The 11,732-nt window shown below is 36.9% G+C and overlaps 2 protein-coding genes across 2 annotated transcripts; one reads left to right on the forward strand and one right to left on the reverse strand.

Moving 5' to 3' along the window:
- Positions 1–2,414: 2,414 nt before the first annotated feature.
- Positions 2,415–3,379, forward strand: LOC101405259 (olfactory receptor 52A5-like). The gene is given in 2 exon segments (XM_014790154.2): positions 2,415–2,555; positions 2,558–3,379. Coding segments are annotated over 2 exon segments (963 nt in total).
- A 7,143-nt stretch (positions 3,380–10,522) lies between these two features.
- On the reverse strand, positions 10,523–11,464 carry LOC101405524 (olfactory receptor 51V1-like). Its single transcript, XM_004434109.2, has one exon. It carries the CDS (start codon positions 11,462–11,464, stop codon positions 10,523–10,525), a length of 942 nt encoding a protein of 313 aa, XP_004434166.2.
- Between the last annotated feature and the right edge of the window lie 268 nt (positions 11,465–11,732).

The following is an 11,732-nucleotide window of genomic DNA, read 5'->3' on the forward strand; positions in this document are numbered from 1 at the left end:
AATCCCAATCTCTGATGCTGTGAGAGACACAATTGGACTGCTGCCTGAGAAGATGCTTCAACACTGCCATCTGCTGGCGGGACTAGATATATGAGGTCCCCTGGGAATTACGAGGCTAGTTCCAAGAAATGGTAGCTGCTCCTTGGGCCCTAAACCTGCTTTTTTGCCCTAGGGAGTAAAAAAAATCTCTCAGGATTTATAAGAGGCTGATGAAGTTTGGTCAGTAGGGAGAATTATGTTAGAAAACACAAATCTTCCACAGCTGGGACCAGAAAACAGCAAATTTCTCCTGTGCCAGTCACTTCCCACAGCTGTTTCTGCATACTGAGTAAGTGGATATTTAGAAATGTGCACCAGGTCAAATTGAGATTAAATTATATATGTCGAAGTACAAACACAAGTACCACCAAGGCATGTAGACTCCAGGAACAAAATTCAGAATAATAAAAATAAAGAATGTAAATATATTTTTCATAGCATCTGACTTGGAAGTTCTAGGAACTACAATTCAAGAAAAGTCATGACAATTCAAGAAAAGTCATGACAAACTGGAGACCTGCTTTGAAAGACTGAGAGGTTAAGGGCAGTTAGCAGCATGCTGGTGGAGAAGCTGGGTAGACCCGCAGATGTTTCACTTGAAAGAGAGAGGATCATGAGAGATTCGAATCTTTGTGCTATTCTTTCTGAAAATATGCAATTCAAAAGCGGGGACAGTGGTTACAGGGCATGTGTTGCTTCAGTATAAGGAGGTATTTCTGAGAGTGAGAATTGTACAGTAATTAGACAGACAGGCGTGGAAAGGCATCAACATACATATAGTCAGCTGCCAGGAACCCACACTAAAGAATCCTATTTTGGGGGTGTGATTTGTAGAATAATCTCCAAAACATTCCACATTAAAATTTTTGAGCAGAAACAAAGACTGTTGGGGACCAGGGAAGAACACAAAGTAATATTTGGAAGTGATGACTGGATTCATGGAGAAATGTTTTGGAATGCTTAGGACAACAACACAAAAAACTGGTAGATCAGCTTGATTGAGACTTAATCACTTAGGCAACCTCTCTGCTGTCACTTTAAAAAACTATTCATTGAAGTACACTCTTATCGGCCCTAAAACTGAACTATAGTTTGTTGCTGCTATTCAGTGACTGGAAAGTGTGAAGTGTTCCCAGGAACAATCTGTGTGTTGCAATGAGAATTTTGTTTTGGAGCCTTCTCTTTCTGTCTCTGCTGCCCCCCAAGACGCTTCCACCTGAATGTACCTATGTGTTTTATCAATTATTCTCCACAGACTATCTTTGACGATTCTTGAAAAGACCCACCCTCTCTTATTTGTCTTGTGTCAGCTTTTGTGAAAGATAAAAAATTAGAACTTTCTACTTCCCTTCAGCAGTAAGTAGCGCTGACTTCTATATAAGGAGTATGTCTGCCAACACTGCCTGCATATGGAGACCTAGGCTCCCAGCCTCATTCACTAAACCCTACCTCTTCCCACTTGAGCATCTTCCTCAGTGCTCTCCTGGTGAAACACCCAAGGTCTCTCTCCTCCTACACCAGGTACTCTTTAATCTTTTTAGTTTTTATTAACTAATATTTTCACACTGTCCTTACTCTCTAATGAGTGGAAAAGAGACTGTCTGTGCAGTGGGTGCTTTTCTAACTGAGGAATTTATATACAAGTCTTGTTTCCTGAATCAGAATTGCCATGGTAATATACAAAACTATGCAACTGCCATTGTCTGTCTGGATGAAGTCTGGGTCCTAAAGCAATGTCATATTTGAAAATTCCTTGGTGAGAATGAAGTTCAAGGTGAAGGGAGGTCATTTTATTAGTGGAGTCATAACCCTAGAAAGGGGTCTTCTACTGACATTTTATCAAAGAAGTGTTGGTGTGTTTTGGAGAAATATCAAGCCCTGCTAAAGTTAATGGAAGGTAAAGACAAAAGAGAAAGTGGGGAGGAGAGAAAATGAGTACAGTAGATTTTGGTGTTTCTCTGTCTAAAGTATCATTCCAATGACTTCTCTTTTTTTTTTTTTTTTTTCCGGATTTCCTTGACGAGATTAGAAGAAACAAAAGATGGAGTGGGCGAGGAAGGAGGACACCACTAAGCAGCCTGATCATGTGGACCCCTTCACAGGCATGGTGTCCAGTTACTCAGTTTTCACACTGTGGATATCACTGAGTGTGGGTGGATGATTTTGCTAAAGTGTATACTGTTGAACCTTTCTGTGGGTCTCCATATTGTCATTTTCTCCTTCATTTAAAAAAATGATAAGTAAGCTGATGAAGTTGATTCCCCTATTTCTGTCATTCAATAATTGTGCGACTGAATGAGAATAGGGTTTATTAGAGTACAGAAAATCACAGTCTTGCAGACTTGCTTGCTTGCTAAGAAGGCCCCTGAACCGCCATGTCTATTACAAATGGCACTGTGTTCATGCCCTCTGTGCTGACCTTTATTGGGATCCCTGGCCTGGAAACTGTACAGTGTTGGATTGGGATTCCATTCTGTGCTATGTACATCACTGCTTTGATAGGAAATTCCTATCTCTTTGATAGGAAATTTTGATCATCATCAAAACTGAACCCAGTCTCCATGAGCCTTTGTATATCTTCCTGGCCATGTTGGGAGCCACAGACGTTGCACTTAGCACCAGCATTGTCCCCAAGATACTTGGAATATTTTGGTTTCACTTGCCAGAGATCTATTTTGATGTTTGCCTATTTCAGATGTGGCTTATCCACACATTTCAGGGTATTGAATCAGGAGTCCTGCTGGCCATGGCTCTGGACCACTATATAGCAATCTGTTATCCTCTGAGGCATGCTACCATATTCACTCAACAACTAGTCACTCATGTTGGAGTTGGGGTGACATTGTGGCCTGCCATTCTGGTAAATCCATGTCTATTGCTCATTAAGTGCCTTCTGAAACTTTACCAAACAAGGTTAATATCCTACACTTACTGTGAACACATGGCCCTTGTGAAGCTTGCCACCGAAGATGTGTACATCAATAAATTCTATGGTCTCCTTGGAGCTTTTATCATTGGTGGCCTTGACTTCATTTTGACCACCCTCTCCTATATACAAATATTTATTACTGTCTTTCACCTGCCCCAGAAAGAGGCATGTCTTAAGGCATTTAATACTTGTATTCCCCACATATGTGTCTTCTTCCAATTCTATCTCCTTGCTTTTTTCTCCTTTTTTACTCACAGATCTGGGTCTTATAGCCCATCATATATACATATCACTTTGTCCAACCTTTATCTACTGGTTCCACCTTTCCTCAACTCCTTTGTCTATGGGGTAAAGACCAAGCACATCCGAGATAAGGTAGTAAAAATATTCTGTTCCAAAAACCAGGCTTGACATTTGATGGAAATATCTCCCTCTATGGATTTAATTGCTCATCTATTGAGCATATGTGTTCTGAATGTCCAGTCAATTGTTTGGAGTATCATCATGCTTGATGAATAAGTTAATAAATATATAAATGAGTGCATTAAAAAAATTCCACAGGTTATTGACCTTAAGTCAGAAGGCTGTTAGAAGAAATTAAGAAAAATAGAAGAGCAAATAAGGTACTGAAAGACTAAATGCTTAGCTGTAGGAAGAGTCAGAATACATGACTCTCGTCATCACCTCAGGCCAGGTCTGGGTGGAATTGACAAATGTAGAGATCCTCCTGCAGATCATAGTAGAATGTAATACTTAATGTTGATTCTTTTGTACTCAGAGCACCAAGATCAACCTCCTTTATGTAATATACAAGTCCCTCTACATTGTTTCTCCAATTATTCTAAAATCTTCTTTAATGTTTACTTTGTCTCATTAAAATCAACCCCCTGAATATGCCTTCTTGTTAAATATAATCTGAACTTTATCTGAAATAAATGTCTATAAATATCCCCTTCTTTTTTTTTTTTTTTTTTTTTTGAGGAAGATCAACCCCAAGCTAACATCGATGCTAATCCTCCTCTTTTTGCTGAGGAAGACCAGCTCTAACATCTATAGCCAATCCTCCTCCTTTTTGTTTTTTTCCCCAAAACCCTAGTAGATAGTTGTATGCCATAGTTGCACATCCCTCTACTTTCTGTACGTGGGACGCGGCCTGAGCATGGTCAGAGAAGCGGTGCGTCAGTGCGCGCCTGGGATCTGAACCCGGGCCACCAGTAACAGAGTGTGCCCATTTAACCGCTAAGCCACGGGGCCGGCCCTATCCCCTTCTTCTTGAAGCCTGTCCCTATTAAGTAATTCATGCTATAATCAAATTGGTGAATCTCATGACATAAAATATGTTTGCTCCAAAAATCTAGGACTAGGTTGTAAAATACTATGCTTAATGTTTTATGTTCTTAAGTGTTCTTTTAGTTTCTTCATTTGTATACAAAGCAATTTGAGAAAAGCTCTGGTATTTGTTTTTTTTTTTAATGAATGTGAAGGCAAGTTTTAGACTTATTGTAGGCAATATTTTTTCTAAAGTTTTGTTCAATCATTTTCTTGATTTAACAAACAATAATGCTTTGACGTAAGAGGGATGAAGACCTAAGAAACTTGGACAGGAATTTTGGAGGCTAGAATCCTCAATGTATTGGTTTCCCAAGGTTTTTAATTTTTTTTTAACATAAAATTCATTTTGTCTTGCATTAAGATGCATGTGTACTAACAATAATATTTCATAAAGTAACTTCATTTCGCAAGCCCATTATAAATGAGGGAAAATATTCAAATTTTTGCCAAGAATATTTGATAGAAAAAGCAGATTCCAATATAGTAGGAAAATAATCATTGAAGAAGTTAGTTATGTGCATGAGTTCTGGAGTTAAAATGAGCTTGGTTCTAAACTTTATTTTTCCACATCCTAACTATATGCATTGGAAAACAATTTATTTTTTGACAAATTTAGCTGCCTAATGTCTAAATATGGAAGAATAACTTATATCTCATTGGGAACTATAGATAGTGGTTCTCATAGTGTACATGATATAATGGATATGTTTATGTAATGCCCTTCACATGGGGCTTGGTAACTGGTAAGGACTCAGAGATTATTATGGTCGTCATCATCACCATCATCATCATTATCATGAAAACCCTCATCACTGCTGTTGTACTTGAGTAGAAATATTGTGCCACTACTTTTTAAATAGTTTATTAATATCACCCTAAAATGCAATTTAAAAATATAAATTTAAGGTTTTTTTCATGCCCCAGTCTATGATCACTTTTTGTTGACCCGTACTTGTTGAATGAAGTATTATTTATATATCTGTATCTATATACAGATACATATATATTTGTTTGTGTAGAGTCATTTGTTCATTTTATTTGATTTTATCATTTATAACCTTACATTTGCTTGATTGTCTTTTCAGCTTTTGATAGAAGTGTGTTAATATGTCCCACCTTGAATGTGGATCAGTCTGTTTCTTCTGTTAGAGCTGCTGATTTTTTGCTTTGTGTATTTTTAAGCAATGAGAGTTAGACACTTCCATTTATTGACCGCACAAAGATTTCAAGTTAATACGTCTTCCTAGTTGCTTGAACTTTTTATCACGGTGAAATATTTATCTTTCTCTAGTGGCGCATGCTGCCTTAAAGTCTCAGTTTTGTTATTTTCTAGTAATCTTTCTACTGGCTCACTAATCCTGTCTTCTCTATAATTCTGTTTTCCTGAATTATTAGGTTTAGTTATTGTAGTTTTATAATGTCCACCTGATTCATTCTATCTCTCTCTCTCTTTACTTTTATTTTAACTTTTAGCATATTCTATTTCTCTGGTGAAATCTCTTTCATTTTTCTGTATTTATGTATGTATGTATTTAGTTCCCATCTTTTCCTTTATTTCTTGAATATGTTAAATTTCATTACTTGAAAATCTTTGACTGCTAATTATAATAAATACAAGAAATATAGGTGGGTCTGTTTCTGTTGATTGTTTTTCTCCTCGTTTTTGAACTCATGTTCCTGTCTCTTGCCATGCCTAGTAATTTCTGATTGAGTGTCAGACATTATGTACAAAATATTATGAAGCCCAGAGGAAGTTATATTTTCCTCCAGTGATAGTTCACCTCTTGCTCTGTGATAAGCCCCATCAGGATTTATCAACTTAATCTAATCGAGGATTTAGCTGAGTTGGGGCTTATTCTACCACTTTATTGGCCAGTGGCAGTCTTGCGTCTAAGGCTTTCTCTGCTAGGGTTTTCAACTGTGAGCTAGGTGTACAGTTCACACCCTGGACTCTGAGCCTTGCCTGTCAAGGAAGGCAAGACAGCCAAAAACTCCTTCTTTATTTTTGAATTCCTTACTTTTTTGGCTTCCCTTTCCATGCAGTTTCGGAGTTTAGCAGATGTGTAAAAACTAGCCCATTGTCAGCCTTAGGTCTGGGTTCCTCCTCTCTCACCTGGAGTGAGATCCTTATATTGCCTACTTTCTGCCAGAATTCCAAGTCTCTGTTTTTCTGACCCTCAGAATTAGTTTACTGCCAGGAAAATTTTTCTTCTTGGCCTCTTGCCTCATCCCCAGAAGCGACAGATGGCTCTCGGCAAATGTGGCTTCAGAAAGTCAGCTTTCTCTGTCCTCTGAAATCCTCCTCTCTGTAGTCTTATTGCTTCAGAATGTCTCTGATGCTTTTAACTTCTTTTTTATGTACTTTATTTACTTGTTCATTGGGTGAACATTTGCCTCTAGTTTCTCCTTTCTGTTCCTCTTGACTGAATTATAGTTAAATTTTATACACAAAACACTTTTTATTTACCTTATTTTTCCCTTTTTAATGCATTTCTTGTTATTTTTAGAAAACGGCCCATCACGAATTTTATATGTGGCCTTTAATATATGTGAAATTGTCATGCCTATGTTTATGAAAAATAAATTAACAAGTTAAAATTATACTATATCCCATGAAAATTTCATACAATGCTCTCCTTTGAATAAGTAGAAATTTATTTAAATTGAAACAATGCCATTTACTGTATAAAACCCAAACGATGTAAAATGCTTCTTCTTCTGTCCTCTCTCCGTGCTCCCTCATTAGAGTTTAACTGATATGTGTGATATTCAGGTTTTTTTATATCTGAATATATGTAGAATTATTTTAAATAAAAATGAGTTCGTATCATGAATATCGTTCTACAGCAGTTTTTCAGCTACTGATATAATAATACAGAGAGCTCTCTAAATTACAACTTTTGGACTTTTTTTCATTTTTAAAATGCCCATGACATTGACTATTATAGAATTAACATAATTCAATTAATTTTTTCTCTAAATAGACATTTGTTCAGACATATCAATGATGTAATAAACATTTGTGTGTGTATATATATATCTTTTATAGCTGTGCTGTATATGCGTATACATATATTTATATATATACATTCCATTTTCATTATTTGCTACAGTTGTGTTCTGTGAAGTCATTGCAAACACTGTATTAGTAAATTCTGAACCATTTATCCTCTGGAGAAATACAGCATTAAGTTTCTTTGAGCCTCTGGTGACATTTTCATCAGTCAATTAATACATAACCTTTGTGTGTGTGTTTCTGTTTAAAGACACATTTTGATATATATTAAACACCTTTAATTTATGTTTCTTACAAATAGTGAATTACATGCAGTATTTCATTATAATAAAACACTAGCTGAGAAGGGTTTAACATTTTCCTGACCCTGAGTCACGTGTCTGTAAATTTCTTCGAATTTCACCCTCACAACAGTGCTGTCCACTACACTTTATTTAATTGATCATCATCTCATGAATCCACAAATTTCGCCACTTTTCCATTGCTTCATCACACACTGTAGATGTTACTTTAGCACTTGTTGGGGCAGCCTCGTACCCGGGATGGGAAATTTCCTCTTCCTTTTTCTGGATGCACAGTAGTTTTGATTTCTTAACGTTGAACTCACAGACAACAATGCTGTAACACAAGACTAAAGGAAGCTTATCTAACACATGTATTTTCTCCATAAGGCACATCACAGCCTTGTGTTTAGGAACACTAGACAGCACTCCAACATTATGCTTGGGGGCCATTTTAAACAGTGAAATCACCAACAAAAAGCACAAAAATGAGAAAAACATAGCATTAAATGGATGGCAAAAGAGGATACTCACTTACAGTATAAGAGCTGAAACAAGAAGGCAGAATGTCACCTTTTCCAACCTCAGCTGAGTGCATGTGTGTTGGGCAACTCAAATTTTTTGCTGCTCTGTGCATGTCACTAATGATAGTGAAAGTATCATAGGTATTGATTTGGGGTTTCCAAAAACATTTTAACAAGTAGGTGAATTCACGAATACGGAATCTGAGAATAATGACGATCAACTATATATACATATAAATGTATACATAAATACAAATACACATATATAGATATATATCCAAACATATACACATAATGAATTAAAGCTAATTTCTAATTATAAGTTTTCACTTGAGTTATAACTTAATGAAAATAAGGTATGAATGTGTAAACACAGCATTTTTGTCTCAGACTTTCATAAATCACTTTTATTCAAAATCTTTCCTTTTTGCTATCCTTCACTTGGTTTCTTTTCAATCTAACATGTCTTCTAGTCAGTTTTTAGAATAAAGAAATTGAGCAGTCACCTTATAATATGAAATTGTATAGAAGCTTGACTATTAGAAAACTTCTTCTTTTCTTAGACATATTTATGGAGGATAAAAAACTCAACTTACACAAAATTTAAAGTTCCCCAAATCCGTTTTACTGTTGTGTAAAATGCAGACAATAATATCCCTTGGCTAACTCAGAGAGTTATTCATACTTCTAAATCTGACTTATAATACCCATAAAGCATTTTGTTTAATGAAAACCTTAATGTATATATGATAGGGACCATTTACATTATCATCATTAATCAACATCACAGTTGAATGTGAAGGTTCCTTCCTGCCCCTATTTCTCAAATTCCCCAAGCAAAGAGGAGGAATACATTGTGTAATTCTTCACTGTAACTAGAACAGGTTAATTACCATTGATTTGCAAATAGGATCATTAGGAAATGGGCTACAAGGAGAAGAATGGGACTGACAGGGGAGAAAGGCATCCTGAAATAAAGAAATGCCATTACAGGGAGCTCTAAAGGCAGGAAACAATCAAGGGAAAGTTATATGACAGGGCAGAGCTGTTTAGGCAGTCTGAGCTGTAGGGATGTGCATGGAGGGTGAATGGTGACAGTTCTGAAAGGCAAGAGTCACAAATATAAACTCAGAGTCTTTGAATTCAAAAGAAAAGCCAATCATAGTTTTCTAATAACAAACCAATGAAAGACAAACTAAAAGATAACAACTCAAACTTCAATTCCAGAAATTGAATATTTTTATATTCTTTAGAATATTATTGATGAAATTTTATATGCTTGAAGGTGAATGTGTGACAATTTGCTTCCCCTAGTGTACATAGCTTAACAGCAGTAAGGCTATGCTGATAACTCTGCTCCTCCAGCCACGGCTTGTACGTAACCATGAGTAAGTGACAATATTCCAAGAAAGAAAAAAAATCTTAAGACTGATACCATGGTTTTTCTTAACTTTTTTTTAACTGGGAGAGAAGTCAATATTATTTTAAAAAGCAAGGACCCAAAAAATTTACACCTGCATTTGATGATTGAGTTGAATTCCCTAATTTTGTCTATGAAGAAGATAAGACTTAGAAATGGAACATGTGCTCAAAAGTTTCTCAAAACCACAATTTTATTACCAGTTTAACTACTAATGTGTCACTTAATATCTTTGTGTCTCAGCATCCTCTCCTAAAAATGAAGGAACTGATCAAACCGTCTTAAAATTCCACGTATGCTGACACCAAGATGAGAGTCAATTGACAAGTCTCATGAGCATCCTAAATTATTCTGTATTCGTTACAATGTACAAATGTATGTATTTGGGGTGTGGGGTAGGATATGTAGAGATGTGATAGCTGATTCAGTGTCATTGTTCACCAAAGCTTTTGCGTTAAGCTATGTAATCTAATCTACCAATATCATACGTTCTATTAGATGAAACAGGATCAGGTCTCCAGACAGTTTTGTTCAATTATAGGTAGAAGAGGTATGAACGATCTCAAGAGAGTCAACTTGTGACACATGATAGTAATATGTAAAAGCTGCTTGTCTCATACATAGCAAATGCACACATGTAACAGTGACATGCAAAAATGAAATCACACTCAACTAGAATTCAAACAGTATAGATGGTACTAAAAATTTAGTAATTATCCAGGCAAATGCTCATTGGCACACTATGGAATGTAATTCACTTTAGTTAACATGCTTAATTTTAACATAAAGAAATAAGATCAGTAATGCTTTCTCTGCCTATTTTTCTGGCTTTGGAAAACTAAATTAGGAAATGACTATAAATATGCCTTTAACCTCTTAAGTATCATATATCCATTTATTATTACTGCTACAAATCATTACTAGTCATTCCTCTTGCAAATACTACCCTCCATTCCCTAAAACATATTAAACTTCTAGTACTCAGTTTTGTTTGGTGAACCATCTCTGGATCCTGCTACGGATTTGTTGGGTCTTGACACTGTAGATGATGGGGTTCATCAAAGGTGGGAGAAGAATATAGATGTTGCCCATGAGGACATGGACCGCAGGAGACAGGTGCTTCCCAAAGCGATGCACCATAGTCAGACCAATGATTGGGATATAGAAAACCAAGACTGCGCAGATGTGGGAGACACAAGTCTGCAAGGCCTTGAGTCTCTCCTCCCGGGATGCAATAGTCAAGACTGAGTGCAAGATCAAGATGTAGGAGATGAGAATCAGCACTGAATCCAAAAACAGTGTGCAGATCACCAGGGCTAAGGCATAGAAACTGTTGAAGCGGATGTCAGAGCAGGCTAGCCGGAGTAGATCCTGATGCAGGCAGAAAGAGTGGGAGAGAATGTGGGGACGGCAGTAATGGAAGAACTTCAGGCGGACAATGGGAGCAGTAATGAACAGGAAACTCCTCCCTAAAATGGCCATACCAATGCTGATGATTCTGGTATTGGTGAGAATGGATGTATATCTCAGAGAATAGCAAATTGCAGTAAAGCGATCAAAGGCCATGGCAAGAAGGACTCCAGACTCCATGCACGATAGACCATGAACAAAGAAGGTTTGAGCAATGCAGACATCCAGACTAATCTCCTGGCTGAGCCCGCACAGGAGTCCCAGCACCGTGTGCACTGTGGACAGCCCCATGCAGAGGTCAGTGAGGGCCAGCATGGCCAGGAAGTAGAACATGGGCTCATGTAGGCTTGGCTCAGTGTGGATCACATGGAGCACTAGGCAGTTCCCTGAAAGGACCATAGTGTAGATACAAGAGAAGGGGATGGAGAGCCAGGGGTATTCCCGTTCCAGGCCAGGGAAACCCGTAAGGAGAAAGGTGGAGTTACTGATTTTGGAATCAGGTAGAACAGACATGGATAGAAACCTCTAAAGGAAAAATGTATGTAACTGTTGATTAAGATTCATATGTATTTTCTACTGACAATGTAAAGTCAGAAATAACAGCTATAAGAACAATTAGATTAGTACAATAGCTCCTTAGACGTAAGACCAGTGTTTGTATTTTTCAGAAGCTGAATTTGCCCTAAAATAGCAACTAAATTAATTTTACATATAAATTAACTACATATGAAACCTCCTTGTTATTAGATCATTGGCATCATCAAAAGAATCAGTTCCACGT

The sequence above is a fragment of the Ceratotherium simum genome, chromosome 7 (assembly GCF_057802395.1).
Source record: "Ceratotherium simum simum isolate JZ-2026a chromosome 7, ASM5780239v1, whole genome shotgun sequence".
Classification (NCBI taxonomy): domain Eukaryota; kingdom Metazoa; phylum Chordata; class Mammalia; order Perissodactyla; family Rhinocerotidae; genus Ceratotherium; species Ceratotherium simum.